Raw genomic sequence first — 19634 nt, 5'->3', positions numbered from 1 at the left:
AAGAGTGGATGACGTGTGTCTGTGTGAGATTATGAGAAATCTGTATATATTATTGGTCTGTGTGTTATCTATCTTCTGTGGTGGTGCGTAGAACACTACATGCCAACACTTTCCTATGTGTCCCCTGACAGCAGGTGTGTGCCAGTGACCGCCTGGCTGGCCGTCGAGGTAAACGTGTACTGGTCTCTGTCACGATCGTGTGAAGGAGGAGACCAAAGCGCAGCGTGTTGAGTGAACATAGTATATTTATTAAATGCTCACACGAGCAAAACAAACAACGAAACCGTGACGTCTGTGGTACAACACGCACACACACGAACAAAATCCCACCACCCGAAAGGAAAACAGATAGATTAAATATGGCTCCCAATCAGAGACAAACAGCCGACAGCTGACACTCGTTTGCCTCTGATTGGGAGTCACACCGGCAAACATAGAAAATAAACCACCTAGAACACCCACCAGAGAAACCGAAAACATAGAATGAACACACCCTGGTTCAACATAATGAGTCCCCGAACCAGGGTGTGACAGTACCCCCCCCTAAAGGCGCGGACTGTGACCGCGCCTAAATACGAGCAAAACAGGGGAGGGCTGGGTGGGCATTCTTCCTCGGCGGCGGCTCCGGCTCCGGGCCTGATCCCCACTTCCTCTCCAACCCCCCAAAGTACTCCTGGTCCTGTCTAGCCCCGCTGGCCGGAGCCGGACTGACGACACGCGCCCCTGGCTTGGTGCGTGGAGCAGGAATGGACCGGAATGGGCTGGCGACGCACACCACTGACTTGGTGCGGAGAGCAGGGACGAGCCGGACAGGGCTGACGAGACGCACCACAGACTTGGTGCGGGAAGCTTGGATGGGCCGGACTGGGCTGGCGACGCGCACCGTATCCCTGGTGCGAGTGGCCGGAACAGGCCGGGTCGGGCTGGCGACGCGCACCGTATCCCTGGTGCGAGTGGCCGGAACAGGCCGGGTCGGGCTGGCGACGCGCACCGTATCCCTGGTGCGAGTGGCCGGAACAGGCCGGGTCGGGCTGGCGACGCGCACCGTATCCTTGGTGCGAGTGGCCGGAACAGGCCGGGCTGGGCTGGGGACGCGCACCACAGGCTCCATGCGAGGAACAGGAACAGACAGGACCGCACTGAGGACACACACCCCTGGCCCTACACGGGGATCAGGAACGGGCCGGACCGGACTGGTAACACACCCCAGTACCCTTGGCCGTGCCTCTACACCTTCCTTCCCCTTCGTGACCAGTGGCCCCCTTAACCTGGCGGCCCTATCTGCCAACCTCCTGCACTCCTCCAACCCGTACACCTGCTGCCCCGACGTCGTGAGCCCCCCCCTAAAAATTTCCTGGGGGTCTCTCCCCCCCGTGGACCAGGCCTCCATCATTCTCGCCCACTTCTCGCTCCTCTGTTTCCAATTATCGCCCTTCAGCTCCTGTACACGCTGCTTGGTCTGGTCTTGGTGGGATTTTCTGTCACGATCGTGTGAAGGAGGAGACCAAAGCGCAGCGTGTTGAGTGAACATAGTATATTTATTAAATGCTCACACGAGCAAAACAAACAACGAAACCGTGACGTCTGTGGTACAACACGCACACACACGAACAAAATCCCACCACCCGAAAGGAAAACAGATAGATTAAATATGGCTCCCAATCAGAGACAAACAGCCGACAGCTGACACTCGTTTGCCTCTGATTGGGAGTCACACCGGCAAACATAGAAAATAAACCACCTAGAACACCCACCAGAGAAACCGAAAACATAGAATGAACACACCCTGGTTCAACATAATGAGTCCCCGAACCAGGGTGTGACAGTCTCCCCTCCTGGATTCAGATGCCGCTGTGTGATAAGACCCCCGGTCAGACTGGCTCCGGTGGAACTCTCATAATGTCATCACAGGACGTCCTCAGGTGATTCTGGGACTTTTGGCAGAATGTCAAAACAGTGATCCCGCCTGCTCCTCTGTAAAACCAACAGCCATTGTCCTGCCACTACAAAAAGGAGGTTGGTTCAAAGCCAGGTTTGGAACAAAGATGTCTTATACTGTGTGACTATGATTATGATGTCTTATACTGTGTGACTATATTAGATTTTAAACTAAAGGGAAAATACAATTCACTGACTGACTGTCTGTGAATGCTATATAAAGCCAGTCAGCCTGTCCTTTGATTGTTACTGAGTGGGTTTCTGTAGTGTGCTGCGTCAGTGGCCCACTCACATTCCAGGCTTGTGAGCCATTAACAGGTCATCACAAACACACGTGCAGGCATGGGCGGACACACACACACACACACACACACACACACACACACACAGACACACACACACACACACACACACACACACACACACACACACACACACACACACACACACACACACACACACAGCAGTACTGACTTATCCAAGGGTTAGGGGTCAGGCTCTAAAGGGGAAGGCAGAGGAGGGGCAGGAGGGCAAATTGAATGTGTTTCGGTAGTGTGCTGCGTCAGTGGCCCACTCACATTCCAGGCTTATGAGCCATTGACAGGGCTTCACATACACACATGTGGGCACGCGCGGACACGCACACACACACACACACACACACACACACACACACACACACACACACACACACACACACACACATAGGGCTAAATTATGTTCAATAATATGCATATGATATATTTGACTCCATTAGATATTAGGATTAAACAATGTGAAATCAAGTATTATTAGTTTAGCTGACTAAGATCAAGAAATGGTCATTAGATGTGAATATCAAATGCAAATATTTAATAACATTGTAAAAGGAATTAATTCCATTATACAAGGCAAAACCATAAGTTACAAGACATTACTGGCAACAAGGCATTAGTTAGGCATATGTTGTACATCTTAAAGTTACAAGACAAATCGGTCCTACTCGGACAATAACAATAGAAAATAGAACATTCCTCATAAGACCTTTTCTCCAAGGGCAGGATACAAGAAGAAGCAGGACAGAATAATGTATACCTATGAAGGTGTGCCTTTTTCAAACCAAAACTGACCACCACAAACCAATCAGACCATTCCAAGTTACAGTACCATCAAACTAGCTAGCCCAACCTCCACACAGGAGGTCACAGCATCCAATGGTTTGTGTGGGGGATGGAACCAATGAAGATGAGGTAGCATTCCTAAGAAGGACAATAAAACCTCTTCCATACAGTTAAGTTGTTAGAGTTCATGCTGAAAAATTTTAAATGACCACAGAGATATATTCAACATCATACATCCATATTTAGATGTCATCAAAGTTCTCCTCAGAGAGCAATGTTCAGATAGAGCAAACATGGATGCAGTAATATTATTCATGACAGTGTAGCCACGCACGTCTCCAACTCAATCATCAAGTTTGCTGATGACACAACAGTGGTAGGCCTGATTAACAACAACAATGAGACAGCCTACAGGGAGGTGAGGGCCCTGGCGGAGTGGTGCCAGGAAAAAAACCTCTACCTCAACGTCAACAATTGTGGACTTAAGGGGACAGCAGAGAGAACATGCCCCCATTCACATTGACAGGGTCACAGTGGAGACGGTGAAAATCTTCAAATTCCTTGGCGTGCACATCACTGACAACCTGAAATGGTCCATCCAGTCTGGTGAAGTAGGCGCCACAGCGCCTCTTCAACCTCAGGAGGCTGAAGAAATTTGGTTTGGCCCTTACAACCCTCATGAACTTCTACAAATGCAATATTGAGAGCATCCTGTCGGGCTGTATCACCGCCTGGTACGGCAATTGCACAGTCCACAACCGCAGGGCTCTCCAGAGGGTGGTGCGGTCAGTCCAACGCATCACCGGGGACACACTGCCTGCCCTCCAGGAGAGGAGGGGCAGGAGGGCAAATTGAATGGGTTTCTGCAGTGTGCGCACACACACAAAAACACACACACACACACACACAACACACACAACACACACACAGCAGTACTGACTTCTCCAAGGGTCATGGGTGAGGCTCTAAAGGGGAAGGCTCTAGGAGGAGAGGAGGGCAAATGACCATGGCAACCCTGGCTCCTCTCCAAAGCTGCACTGACCCCAGGATATGAGTAGTAGCACTGCCGGCCCCACAGAAAGAATGCATAGCAAACTAGCACCATGACACCATGACACTTAAATGAACCGAATGTGTTCGAAGAACCGAACTTGCACATTTATCATAAATAGTTATTTACAGTATAAATCCTTTTTTTGGGGGGGATACATCAGCTTTAATGTTGCAGATAGATTGTAACTTCCATCAATGTAAATGTCTGCATCACTTCCAATCCCCCATATGTTGTTTTCTTCTCGCAAATATATATATATATATATATATACATATACATATACATACATATACACATACATACATATAAATACAAATACATACATATAAACTCAGCAAAAAAAGAAACGTCCTCTCACTGTCAACTTCGTTTATTTTCAGCAAACTTAACATGTGTAAATATTTGTATGAACATAACAAGATTCAACAACTGAGACATAAACTGAACAAGTTCCACAGACATGTGACTAACAGAAATTGAATAATGTGTCCCTGAACAAAGGGGGGGTCAAAATCTGGTGTGGCCACCCGTTGCATTTACTGCAGTGCATCTCCTCCTCATGGACTACACCAGATTTGCCAGTTCCTGCTGTGAGATGTTACCCCACTCTTCCACCAATACACCTGCAAGTTCCCTGACATTTCTGGGGGGGAATGGCCCTAGCCCTCACCCTCCGATCCAAAAGGTCCCAGACGTGCTCAATGGGATTGAGATCCGGGCTCTTCGCTGGCCATGGCAGAACACTGACATTCCTGTATTGCAGGAAATCACGCACAGAACGAGCAGTATGGCTGGTGGCATTGTCATGCTGGAGGGTCATGTCAGGATGAGCCTGCAGGAAGGGTACCACATGAGGGAGGAGGATGTCTTCCCTGTAACGCACAGTGTTGAGATTGCCTGCAATGACAACAAGCTCAGTCCGATGATGCTGTGACACACCGCCCCAGACCATGACGGACCCTCCACCTCCAAATTGATCCCGCTCCAGAGTACAGGCATCGGTGTAACGCTCATTCCTTCAACGATAATCGCGAATCCGACCATCACCCCTGGTGAGACAAAACGGCGACTCGTCAGTGAAGAGCACTTTTTGCCAGTCCTTCCTGGTCCAGCGATGGTGGGTTTGTGCCCATAGGCGACGTTGTTGCTAGTGATGTCTGGTGAGGACATGCCTTACAACAGGCCTACAAACCCTCAGTCCAGCCTCTCTCAGCCTATTGCAGACAGACTGAGCACTGATGGAGGGATTGTGCGTTCCTGGTGTAACTCGGGCAGTTGTTGTTGCCATCCTGTACCTGTCCCGCAGGTGTGATGTTCGGATGTAACAATCCTGTGCAGGTGTTGTTACACGTGGTCTGCCACTGCGAGGACGATCAGCTGTCCGTCCTGTCTCCCTGTAGCGCTGTCTTAGGCGTATCACAGTACGGACATTGCAATTTATTGCCATGGCCACATCTGCAGTCCTCATGCCTCCTTGCAGCATGCCTAAGGCACTTTCACGCAGATGAGCAGGGACCCTGGGCATCTTTCTTCTAGTGTTTTTCAGAGTCAGTAGAAAGGCCTCTTTAGTGTCTCTAAGCTTTCATAACTGTGACCTTAATTGCCTACCGTCTGTAAGCTGTTAGTGTCTTAATGACCGTTCCACAGGTGCATGTTCATTAATTGTTTATGGTTCATTGAACAAGCATGGGAAACAGTGTTTAAACCCTTTACAATGAAGATCTGTGAAGTTATTTGGATTTTCACGAAATTATCTTTGAAAGAAAGGGTCCTGAAAAAGGGACGTTTCTTTTTTTATATATAAATATCCTTTTTTTTTGTTTTGTTCCTTTATTACTTTCCAACCCCACCACCCCTTCCCTAATTGGAGTACACTAGTGAACAACAACGCTTAGGCCTCTACTTCCAGCTTATACATACTATCTACATTTTATGGACACAGTCAATTTTACAATAATTATATTTTGTTTGTTTTTACTCCTGAACTTTCTCTACCCTCAACCTCTCCGATCATTTTCATGATGTCCATCCGGTTTGCTTCTATATACCATATCTTTCTAACTGTGCTCTTTCACAAAAGCTCTCAACCTATAACCTATATACTTATTATGGACACAGTATGCTTTACATTAGTTATCTTGTTGTTATTAGTTGTTGTTAATTGTTATTAGTCCCATCCTTCAGCTTCATTCAACACCTCCCATCTATCTCTTAACACCATCCATATTGGATTTCTATTTGCCATATATTTTTCAACTGTACTGTGATGTTTCACAAAAGTTCTGAACCCTTCTATTCTCATTGTTTCAACAGATTGTAAATTGAAAATACACTTTTTTGCTAAAAGTATTATTATATTATTGATCGATTGACTATGACTTTTCAGATCACCCAGTAGTGCTATCTGCAGGGTTAGTTCCAGGTAAATATTGCAATCCTTCAGCCATTCCTGGACCTATGACCAAAAACAAGCTACAAATGGACAGTACCAAAACAAATGATCTAATGATTCTGTCTCTTCGCAGCAAAATCTGCAGAGCTGGGAAGATTGTATCCCCCATATAAATAAAATTATATTGGTAGCGTTGTTTTGTGTATCAGTTCATAAACACTATGCCATGGAATCGGTACGTCAAAAATCTCTTCACAACTATTTTGCAATTTATATGGGACGGCTGTCAATCCTTTGGTCCTTAAATGAAACTGGTGTACTTTTTTATTTATCACAATTTTCTTTAACCAATGATGTTCTTTAATGCAAGGCCGACAGACAAGTTCCTTACTTTTTCCCCATTCCACTTTCCTCTTCCAATTTTGCGGTAATGCTGCAATTATTTGGTTGTAATTTTGGGTAGAGCAGACATTTCCATATGTTTTTGTTAGCTGCATGTGCAACAACTCCACCAGTCCTACTGATGATATAATCTACGAAGATTATACCTTTTTTAAACATTTTTTCAAAAAATAATGGTTTCTTATCAATTAGTATATTTGAGTTTAACCACAATATTTGTTGCGTTATTTGTTCTGTCATTTCTGGAGGATTAAATTGAAATTGCAACCATGGCTAGTTTTAGAAATAGTGATATTTGGGAGATTATTTCCTTTTCAAATAACTGAAAGTGAGAGGTTGTAATCTGAATAAAGGGGAAAAGGCCATTCTTGAACATGGGGTGAGACAATCTTACTCATTTGCTAGAGAACCAGTTCGGATTGAAGTATAACTTTTGTATTTCTGAAGCTTTTAATGATAGGTCTAATGCTTTCATATTTAATAATTTCTGTCCTCTGAATTCATATTCATTCTATAAATAGGCCCGTTTAATTTTGTCTGGCTTGCCATTCCAAATAAAATTGAATATTTTTTTTTCATATAATTTCAAATACTGTTCGCTAGGCGTAGGCAAGACAGTAAGCAAATAGGTAAACTGGGATAATACTAAAGAGTTATTCAGGGTGATTTTTCCACAAATAGACAGGTATTTACCTTTCCATGGGAGCAAGATCTTATCTATTTTTGCTAACTTTCTATTAAAATGTATTGGAGTGAGATCATTTATTTTATTTTGGATATGTATTCCGAATATATCCACATCACCATCAGACCATTTTATTGGTAAACTACATGGTAATGTAAAATTTTTATTTTTTTGTGATCCAATACGTAATATAGTACATTTAGAAAACATGCATCATCAGTGTACAATGACACCTTTGCTTTTAAGCCCTGGATTTCTAATCCCTTGATATTATTGTTGGATCTGATTTGAATAGTTAACATTTCGATGGCCATAATGTATAGATACAGTGGGGGAAAAAAGTATTTAGTCAGCCACCAATTGTGCAAGTTCTCCCACTTAAAAAGATGAGAGAGGCCTGTAATTTTCATCATAGGTACACGTCAACTATGACAGACAAAATGAGAAAAAAAATCCAGAAAATCACATTGTAGGATTTTTAATGAATTTATTTGCAAATTATGGTGGAAAATAAGTATTTGGTCAATAACAAAAGTTTCTCAATACTTTGTTATATACCCTTTGTTGGCAATGACACAGGTCAAACGTTTTCTGTAAGTCTTCACAAGGTTTTCACACACTGTTGCTGGTATTTTGGCCCATTCCTCCATGCAGATCTCCTCTAGAGCAGTGATGTTTTGGGGCTGTCGCTGGGCAACACAGACTTTCAACTCCCTCCAAAGATTTTCTAAAAAAAAAAACAGCCCCAAAGCATGATGTTTCCACCCCCATGCTTCACAGTAGGTATGGTGTTCTATGGATGCAACTCAGCATTCTTTGTCCTCCAAACACGACGAGTTGAGTTTTTACCAAAAAGTTCTATTTTGGTTTCATCTGACCATATGACATTCTCCCAATCCTCTTCTGGATCATCCAAATGCACTCTAGCAAACTTCAGACGGGCCTGGACATGTACTGGCTTAAGCAGGGGGACACGTCTGGCACTGCAGGATTTGAGTCCCTGGCGGCGTAGTGTGTTACTGATGGTAGGCTTTGTTACTTTGGTCCCAGCTCTCTGCAGGTCATTCACTAGGTCCCCCCGTGTGGTTCTGGGATTTTTGCTCACCGTTCTTGTGATCATTTTGACCCCACGGGGTGAGATCTTGCGTGGAGCCCCAGATCGAGGGAGATTATCAGTGGTCTTGTATGTCTTCCATTTCCTAATAATTGCTCCCACAGTTGATTTCTTCAAACCAAGCTGCTTACCTATTGCAGATTCAGTCTTCCCAGCCTGGTGCAGGTCTACAATTTTGTTTCTGGTGTCCTTTGACAGCTCTTTGGTCTTGGCCATAGTGGAGTTTGGAGTGTGACTGTTTGAGGTTGTGGACAGGTGTCTTTTATACTGATAACAAGTTCAAACAGGTGCCATTAATACAGGTAACGAGTGGAGGACAGAGGAGCCTCTTAAAGAAGAAGTTACAGGTCTGTGAGAGCCAGAAATCTTGCTTGTTTGTAGGTGACCAAATACTTATTTTCCACCATAATTTGCAAATAAATTCATTAAAAATCCTACAATGTGATTTTCTGGAGAAAGAAATTATCAATTTGTCTGTCATAGTTGACGTGTACCTATGATGAAAATTACAGGCCTCTCTCATCTTTTTAAGTGGGAGAACTTGCACAATTGGTGGCTGACTAAATACTTTTTTGTTTTACTCCTCTTGACAGTTTAAAACTTTCGGAGAAATAGCCATTATTTACTATTTTACACCTAGGGTTACTATACATGATTTTAACCCATTTTATAAGAGATTCTCCAAAATTGAAATACTCCAGGCATTAGTATATAAACACCAGTCGTACTTTATCAAATGCCTTTTCAAAGTCTGCTATGAATAACTGGCCTGGTTTCCCAGATTTTTCATAGTGTTCTATTGTTTCCAGTACTTGCCTTATATTATCTCCAATGTATCGTCCATGTAAAAAACCTGTCTGATTAGAATGAATAATGTCTGACAATACCTTTTTAATTCTATGCGCTATACATTTTGCTAGAATTTTTGCATCACAACACTGAAGTGTAAGGGGCCTCCAATTTTTTTAATGGACTGGATCTTTATATTTCCCACTTGTATCCTGTTTCATTAATAATGAAATCAGACCTTCTTCTTGAGTGTCTGATAATCTACCATTTACATAGGAGTGGTTAAAACATGCTAATAACGGTCCTCTGAGTATATCAAAAAAGGTTTGGTATACCTCGACTGGTATGCCATCCAACCCTGGAGTTTTCCCGGACTTAAAGTCTTTAATTGCATCCAGAAGTTGCTCCTCTGTAATTTCACCTTCATTTAGTGCATTTTTCCCCATATTCCATCCAGTTTGCTTTATTTTTTATAATATATTACACTTGATCTTTCTTGAATAAGTTTCTCAATTTCTTTTTGTTTTTCCTCTAATTTATTCTGAGCCTCTATGTTACAGTTTTTATTGCTATCTACAATGCCTTGCAAAAATATTCATCCCCCTTGGCGTTTTTCCTATTTTGTTGCATTACAATCTGTAATTTAAATTGATTTTTATTTGGATTTCATGTAATGGACATACACAAAATAGTCCAAATTGGTGAAGTGAAATGAAAAAATAACTTGTTTCAAAAAATTATACAAAATAAATAACGGAAAAGTGGTGCGTGCATATGTATTCACCCCCTTTGCTATGAAGCCCCTAAATAAGATGTGGTGCAACCAATTACCTTCAGAAGTCACATATTTAGTTAAATAAAGTCCACCTGTGTGCAATCTAAGTGTCACATGATCTGTCCCATGATCTCAGTATATATACACCTGTTCTGAAAGGCCCCAGTGTGAGAATGTGATTTGAAGGAGTCAGGTGCAGGAGGGTAAATAACCGAATACAGAGTTTATTCCGTAGGACACAGTTACGCTGGATAGTGTCAACAAAATACAGGCACACGGGGAACAATATCCCCGGAAATACACGGTACGGGTAGCTCAACCGAGCTACACTCAACTCACAAATAACAATCACCCACAAGGACAAGGGGGGCAGAGGGAACACATATACATATACTAATGAGGGGATATGAACCAGGTGTGTGTAATTGACAAGACAAGACAAATGGAATGATGAGATATGGAGCGGCAGTAGGCCGGTGAGGATGAATGCCAAAGCCTACCCGAACAAGGAGGGGAGGCAGCTTCGGAGGAAGTCGTGACACCCAGAGTCTGCAACACCACTAAGCAAGTGGCACCACCAAGCAAACGGCACCATGAAGACCAAGGAGCTCTCCAAACTTTGAACATCCCACGGAGCACCATTAAATCCATTATTAAAAAATTGAAAGAATATGGCACCACAACAAACCTGCCAAGAGAGGGCCGCCCACCAAAACTCACGGACCAGGCAAGGAGGGCATTAATCAGAGAGGCAACAAAGAGACCAAAGATAACCCTGAAGGAGCTGCAAAGCGCCACAGCGGAGATTGGAGTATCTGTCCATAGGACCACTTTAAGACGTACACTCCACAGAGATGGGCTTTACGGAAGAGTGGCCAGAAAAAAGCCATTGCTTAAAGAAAAAAATAAGCAAACACGTTTGGTGTTCGCCAAAAGGCACGTGGGAGACTCCCCAAACATATGGAAGAAGGTACTCTGGTCAGATGAGACTAAAATTGAGCTTTTTAGCCATCAAGGAAAACGCTATGTCTGGCGCAAACCCAACACCTCTTATCACCCCGAGAACACCATCCCCACAGTGAAGCATGGTGGTGGCAGCATCATGCTGTGGAGATGTTTTTCATCGGCAGGGACTGGGAAACTGGTAAAAATTGAAGGAATGATGGATGGCGCTAAATACAGGGAAATTCTTGAGGGAAACCTGTTTCAGTCTTCCAGAGATTTGAGACTGGGATGGAGGTTCACCTTCCAGCAGGACAATGACCCTAAGCATACTGCTAAAGCAACACTCGAGTGGTTTAAGGGGAAACATTTAAATGTCTTGGATTGGCCTAGTCAAAACCCAGACCTCAATCCAATTGAGAATATGTGGTATGACTTAAAGATTGCTGTACACCAGCGGAACCCATCCAACTTGAAGGAGCTGGAGCAGTTTTGCCTTGAAGAATGGGCAAACATCCCAGTGGCTAGATGTGCCAAGCTTATAGAGACATACCCCAAGAGACTTGCAGCTGTAATTGCTGCAAAAGGTGTCTCTACAAAGTATTGACTTTGGGGGGGGGGGGGGGGGGGGGGGGGTGAATAGTTATGCATGCTCAAGTTTTCTGTTTTTTTGTCTTATTTCTTGTTTGTTTCACAATAAAAAATATTTTGCATCTTCAAAGTGGTAGGCATGTTGTGTAAATCAAATGATACAAACCCCTCAAAAATCCATTTTAATTCCAGGTTGTAAGGCAAGAAAATAGGAAAAATGCCAAGGGGGGTGAATACTTTCGCAAGCCACTGTATCTGTTCTGTTAGACCTTCTATTTCCTTTGTTAGTATGGACTCTTTTGACCTAAATTGCTTTTGTTTTCGAGATGAGTACTGAATTGCATGGCCTCTAAAGGCACATTTAAAAGTGTCCCATACAATAAGGGGATTTGCTGTACCTACAGTGGGGAGAACAAGTATTTGATACACTGCCGATTTTACATTTTGCATTTTTCCTACTTACAAAGCATGTAGAGGTCTGTAATTGTTATCATAGGTACACTTCAACTGTGAGAGACGGAATCTAAAACAAAAATCCAGAAAATCACATTGTATGATTTTTAAGTAATTAATTTGCATTTTATTGCATGACATAAGTATTTGATCACCTACCAACCAGTAAGAATTCCGGCTCTCACAGACCTGTTAGTTTTTCTTTAAGAAGCCCTCCTGTTCTCCACTTATTACCTGTATTAACTGCACCTGTTTGAACTCGTTACCTTTATAAAAGACACCTGTCCACACACTCAATCAAACAGACTCCAACCTCTCCACAATGGCCAAGACCAGAGAGCTGTGTAAGGACATCAGGGATGAAATTGTAGACCTGCACAAGGCTGGGATGGGCTACAGGACAATAGGCAAGCAGCTTGGTGAGAAGGCAACAACTGTTGGCGCAATTATTAGAAAATGGAAGAAGTTCAAGATGACGGTCAATCACCCTCGGTCTGGGGCTCCATGCAAGATCTCACCTCGTGGGGCATCAATGATCATGAGGAAGGTGAGGGATCAGCCCAGAACTACACGGCAGGACCTGGTCAATGACCTGAAGAGAGCTGGGACCACAGTCTCAAAGAAAACCATTAGTAACACACTACGCCGTCATGGATTAAAATCCTGCAGCACACGCAAGGTCCCCCTGCTCAAGCCAGCGCATGTCCAGGCCCGTCTGAAGTTTGCCAATGACCATCTCGATGATCCAAAGGAGGAATGGGAGAAGGTCATGTGGTCTGATGAGACAAAAGTAGAGCTTTTTGGTCTCCACTCGCTGTGTTTGGAGGAAGAAGAAGGATGAGTACAACCCCAAGAACACCATCCCAACCGTGAAGCATGGAGGTGGAAACATCATTCTTTGGGGATGCTTTTCTGCAAAGGGGACAGGACGACTGCACCGTATTGAGGGGAGGATGGATGGGGCCATGTATCGTGAGATCTTGGCCAACAACCTCCTTCCCTCAGTAAGAGCATTGAAGATGGGTCGTGGCTTGGTCTTCCAGCATGACAACGACCCGAAACACACAGCCAGGGCAACTAAGGAGTGGCTCCGTAAGAAGCATCTCAAGGTCCTGGAGTGGCCTAGCCAGTCTCCAGACCTGAACCCAATAGAAAATCTTTGGAGGGAGCTGAAAGTCCGTATTGCCCAGCGACAGCCCCGAAACCTGAAGGATCTGGAGAAGGTCTGTATGGAGGAGTGGGCCAAAATCCCTGCTGCAGTGTGTGCAAACCTGGTCAAGACCTACAGGAAACGTATGATCTCTGTAATTGCAAACAAAGGTTTCTGTACCAAATATTAAGTTCTGCTTTTCTGATGTATCAAATACTTATGTCATGCAATAAAATGCAAATTAATTACTTAAAAATCATACAATGTGATTTTCTGGATTTTCATGATTTCCTTAAGAGCATGAGGGTGATAGTTTGTAGTGTGATTTCCTTTACGGACCATTGAGCTATTTAAAACAGTATTATAGTCTCCCACCGTAATAATATAGTCTTGTATTGTATTGTATTGTTTGCAGGGTTGATAATGTATTATATATATTGTCAAAGAAGTGTGGATCATCATTATTTGGTCCGTAAAGGTTAATGAGCCATATCTGTTTATGGACCAATAACATATTTAAAATCATCCATCTACCTTGCAGATCTGTTTGTGAAAGTGTGAAAATTATGTTGTTTTTGCCAGGGCATCTGTAAGGGCAAAATTATTAACTTAACATAATGCAAATCTTTCTCATTTTTCAGCGTTAGCATCCTGTTATTGGGGATCACAGTGATGTATAGGGATCTCTCTTCCTGCAGAGGTGTGTCCCTATGTTATTTTACTGTATGAGTCAGCACATTGTTTTGGATATCCTGCAGGAATTCGTCCACTTAGATAAATACACTTGAGGCGCCATAAATCAAATCTACATTTCCCTACAAGGCCAGCCCTATGGCCTCGTAGACACACTGTCTACATATCACTATCTATTGTACAGTAATGGAATCTGGACCCTTATTCACAAGTATCTCAGAGTAGGAGTGCTGATCTAGGGTCAGGTCCTCCCTGTCCATATAATCTTACTCATTGTGATCTAAAACACAAAGCTGATTCTAGATCAGCACTCATACTCTGAAACACTTGATAATTATGACACCTGATCTAATGTATATCTCTAGGAGAATACATACTGTAGTTTCTGATGGGCCTGTTTCGAGTCATGAGGAAACTGACATTCCCAGCCAGATAAGACCTGTACTAAATGATGTATCTCTTCCAAAACTAGGTTACTGCTCATCCTGCCCACATTTATTTCTTTATGATCATGTTTTATCATTTTATCACTCACATCTCCGGCAAAATCGGGCAGGTGACGTGGAAAGTTGTCCAGAGACAATATTACATTTCTCCTATCACGCCAGGATCAAACGCTGTGTAAATGTGGTACTTTGCGACAAACATTTACAGAACTGTGTAAATATTAACTTCATAAAAACAAAGCTGGAGCAATGTATCACCCAGGGAGAGGTGCAATATTTAGGAAGGCTTGGGTGGCAGTAGAGCAACATGAGAATGAGGACTAGTGGGACAGAGGTTGACCAGGGGTTGAGACACAGTAGACTACTTTCTGGTAGAATACACAGTCTGATTAATCACTTTCACTGTATACTAACCTTATCAGTCATTTGGAAAATCAAATACATAACCAATGGTTATTTAAATGGGAACAAACTGATGCTTTATTCTCAATATTGAGACAGCTGCTCTGGTCAATTATTAGTAGGCTAGTGCAGTAGCAGGCTAATGGAAGTCTGGGTCATTATACAGCTAAATGCAGTTCGTTTTATTTCCACTCTGATTTATTACAGGCTGTATGCAATGAAATACACAGTGGGTCGCCCGCGGTGTTGAGCCATTCGATTTCGGGGGCTTTTGGTTATGTGCCAGTTCTCATGAAATTGCTAGGATCAATTCCTCTTCTATTGAAAGGAACAGTGGCGATTTTAGCATGTAAATCTTGGTGGGGCAAACAACAACAAAAATGTGGGATGCATGCCAGCAAAGCCACTACACAACACAACACAACACAACATTAACAATACATTAGTTGCACTATAATGGTGACAAACGGTGCCCACAAACTGTTAAGTCCTACATAAAGCTGTCCCAACAGCAGAGTCCCAACAGCAGTCCCAACACCTTATCACTGCTACACCTGGCTATTGGCGGAGCCTTGTCTGGCAGCGAAACAGTTCATTCAGCCTCATTTACTGCCTTTTAAAAAAACATAGCTGATACGGCTGACTTGCTTAAACAAATGTGGTTTCTACTGACAATTGAGATGTACAAACTACGGCATAAGGGGACGACAAGTGAATAAGAGGCTATCCGTAATTTCGATTAAGACATTAATGAACGAGCTAGGACGGACGTAGTCAGTATAACTATTTGTTCAGCACTTTTGAAATGTACAGCGACAGAATTCAGAAAATGGGCCGTTCTTACAGTGTTCTCCCTGTACACCAAGTCAGAACTGTAGAATAAATAAAGGGGGCATATAAGCAGACAATGAAAGCTCTTACAATATTCGATGATTACATTTCTCTAAAACAGGTTATAGGCTACATGTGCACTACCAAGTCAGAAAAGTAGGCGAAATTAAGAGGGGAAAATAGACCAAATTGTGAGGCACATGGGCTACTAACATCTTACTACACAACATACACTTAGTATTACTTTCTTAGCTACAGTGTACATATCTCCCTGGCATATTACATAATTTATGCAGCAGCATACAATAAATTATTGCACTCACCTTGTTGTGCTGCGCTCACTTGAACAGGAAGTTGGCACTGCGGTCCTTCTGGGGCAAATTATGTCATCAAACTTTGTCATCAAAGTCTGGCATTCTCTGGATTTATGGTGCTTTCAAGACAACTGGGAACTCTGAAAAAAACAAGGTTGAATCATGATGATGTCAGTGATCTTCAGGTCGTAGCTCTAGAAAGAGGCCCGAGTTCCGGATTTACAATTCTGAGTTGGATGACTGTTCAAAACGTATTTTCCCAGGCGTTTTTCCCGAGTTCCCAGTTGTCTTGAACTCACTGAAGTCAGATTTCGCAGTTCCGAATTAACAGAAGCACGGCACAAATCATGCTTCATTGACAGCATGACTTATGTTGAATGTTTATCATTTTAAACTTGGAAAGGAGACCCTAAATCTCAGACTTGTGACCACACAGCCACTCCACTGAATAGCAGGCTAGTGATTGCTTTTCAAACCACTCATTATTGAATTTGCGATTTCCTACTTGTTATGTAATGTTTATGTCCAATGGCCGATGAGCACCGATACATTTTATCTATAATTTCTCTTCATTATTTATCTTCATATGAGAAGGATTAAAAAGGATTTGCCAGTAGATTGTCGACTTGATTCATGATGATGATTGCTAGCTAAGATTTTGAAAGTATGATGTTGACATGATCAGTCCAATCAATGCTACTGTAGATATAACGTGATTTGATGTCATTTTATCTTTGGCCAATTACCTTGAGCCTTCTTGGATGGGCACTTCTAATGTAACTCTATGGCAGCACCCAAAGGGCTTGAATTTTCTAGCTCTACCCTTAGACTTGGCGGTGAAGTAGTGTCCACATGAGTGACAGAACACTGAGCCAATCACAGCCACAATTAGAGAACATTACCAACACCTATGCTCCGTATTTTCAGCTGGCTGCCCCACCACCACAGAAAGCACTGAGCTAGGCTGAAACACCTGCATTTTGGAGCTGCCTTAATCAATAAAACAAAAAATAGGCCATGTTTGTATGCGGCTTTATTAACTCAATGAATATATATTTTTTTTATATTGTTTGCTAACTGATATGTGACATGTATTAATGCCAAAATAGTAGGCTTAATCAAAAGTTCCTGTGAACATATGGCACATTTACTAAAAAAGCAATAAAAAAGTTGAAAGTCAATGTTTGAAGTCAATGTTATTTTATGAATCAAATCAAATCAACGTTATAATAAAATAATAAATAATAAAATCAATGTTATAAATCAATGTCAAAATCTTTTTGAAATCGGTGTTATTATAATGCTAAAACATTGATTGAATATCGGTTTTGAAACGAATAGGCCTAACCTACTTTTCATTTCAGAGGGACAGACGGAGGAGAGGGGGGCCCATTTCCTTTATATGCCGGACGGTCCAACCCAACCGTCAGTCAGTCAGGCGTATATCCTGTATCTATCCAAGCCGTTTGCAGAGATAGTGCACACACTGCAGCGGTCACATTGGGATCTTAACTGGGTAAGTTGTACACCAATATCTCGGATTTAAGTTAAACTTTTAAGTTATATATCCCTTATGTCAGGTTTATTAGCGATAGTACTATTATTAGGGTTACCAGGTTTTCTAGAAGTTCGCATAATCGTCAGTGTTTTTCTATGGAACGAAATAGACCATTCGCGCGTTTCTCTGTAATCTACGTACCAGCCGGACTAGTTGGATAACATATTTAGATACAACACCAGTGTTGTCAGTTTATGGTTATAGCTCGGGGACGTGGGGTTTTCAGTATAGGCTATGAGAGAAGATAAAACTATTGTTTATGTAAGGCTATGTCTGTACCCTGTGCAGTGCACTTTTATGGGCAAGGAACTTCAGTTAATTCATCAAAGATGCCAACAAGACGTTTGTATTTTTAACACAACATGCTGTTATATTTTTTCCTAAAGAAAATAATCGGGGACTGCTTCAAAATTCAAATTCATGTGTTTGAGCGAAACCAGTATTTCCACAGTGATGCCATGTGAATACCTAATTTATTCAATGTCTCCACAGATATTACAAGACAAGTTTTGGCTCTCTGTTGAAAAGACAGAAGATGGACTCAGCCATCAACAGCCACCTTGTGCGGAAACAGTCCAGTTTGATTCTGCACGCTGGGTATTCCAACGACACCTGTCGCTTCAATGAGGAGTTTAAGTACATCCTACTGCCTGTGTCTTACAGCCTGGTGTGTGTTCTGGGTCTGGTGCTGAACTCTGTGGCTCTGTGGATGTTCCTGACCAAGATGCGACCGTGGAACACTAGCACCGTCTACATGTTCCACCTGGCCCTCTCAGACTTCCTGTACGTTCTATCCCTGCCCACCCTCATCTACTACTACGCCAACCGCAGCCACTGGCCCTTCGGCGTGGCCGCCTGCAAGATCGTCCGCTTCTTGTTCTACGCTAACCTCTACTGTAGCATCCTCTTCCTCACCTGCACCAGCGTCCACCGCTACCTGGGCATCTGCCACCCCATCAAGGCCCTGACCATGGTGAAGCCGCGTCATGCCCACGCCGTGTGTGGCATGGTGTGGGCTGCCGTCACGGCGTGTCTGGTGCCCAACCTCATCTTCGTTACCACCAGTCAGAGGGACAACGACACATTGTGTCATGATACGACCAGTCCGGAGCAGTTTAAGGGGTATGTGGACTACAGCTCTGCGGTCATGGTCCTGTTGTTCGGCGTCCCCTTCATCGTCATCATGGTCTGTTACTGTCTGATGGCGAGGGCTCTGTGTCGGCCCAGACAGGGGCTTTCGCCCAGACAGCAGAGCTCACCCTCACGCACCAAGTCCATCAAGCTGATTGTGGTGGTGCTGGTGGTGTTCGCTGTGTGTTTTGTACCCTTCCACATCACACGCACCCTTTACTATACCTACCGCGTGCTGGATGCCAAATGTGAATTCCTGAACATCGTCAACTTTGCCTATAAGATCACCAGGCCCCTGGCCAGTGTGAACAGTTGTATTGATCCAATCCTGTATTTCCTTGCTGGGGATCACTACCGCTCTAAGCTGGTCAAAGCTCTCACTGGAAAGAGACAGACAACCACCAGTCGCTCTGCTGCCGTATCTGCAAAACTGCCCCAGTAACCATGAGATCGCCCTGGTCTATAAGAACCCAGACTCGAAAGCCAGCGGTGAACCTGAGAGATAGTGGGTAAAACATATGGACATCTATGGGGTATCATATATAGAAATGCCTAACCTCCGTAATATAAACACAGAGGAAACAGAGAACAGTCCTGGGCTGGCCACTACACAGCTGCACTTCCTTTGGATACTGTTCTGTCATTTCGGACACAGGATGACTACTGTACAGGCTGATCAAGGGGGCCTCATTACAGAGCCCAGATCTGAATGAGAAGTTCAGTTTATAAAAGGCTGTTGGGGCAAAGCCTTTCTTAAAGATAAGGGCGTGTTAAAGGGGAATGAAGAAGTCTCCTGAGTGGCGCAGTGGTCTAAGGCACTGCATCGCAGTGCTAACTGTGCCACTAGAGATCCTGGTTCGAATCCAGGCTCTGT

At 43.4% G+C, this 19634-nt stretch overlaps 1 protein-coding gene across 1 annotated transcript; it reads left to right on the top strand.

The window, feature by feature from the left end:
• Nucleotides 1-18164: 18164 nt before the first annotated feature.
• Nucleotides 18165-19202, top strand: LOC311105276 (P2Y purinoceptor 4-like; the record flags this gene model as incomplete). The annotated part of the gene is made up of 1 exon (XM_084147368.1): nt 18165-19202. One exon carries the CDS (start codon nt 18165-18167, stop codon nt 19200-19202), a length of 1038 nt encoding a protein of 345 aa, XP_084003494.1.
• Between the last annotated feature and the right edge of the window lie 432 nt (nt 19203-19634).

Source organism: Coregonus lavaretus (assembly GCF_964263955.1).
Source record: "Coregonus lavaretus genome assembly, chromosome: 29".
Lineage (NCBI taxonomy): Eukaryota > Metazoa > Chordata > Actinopteri > Salmoniformes > Salmonidae > Coregonus > Coregonus lavaretus.
This window is presented reverse-complemented; position numbering and strand designations above follow the sequence as displayed.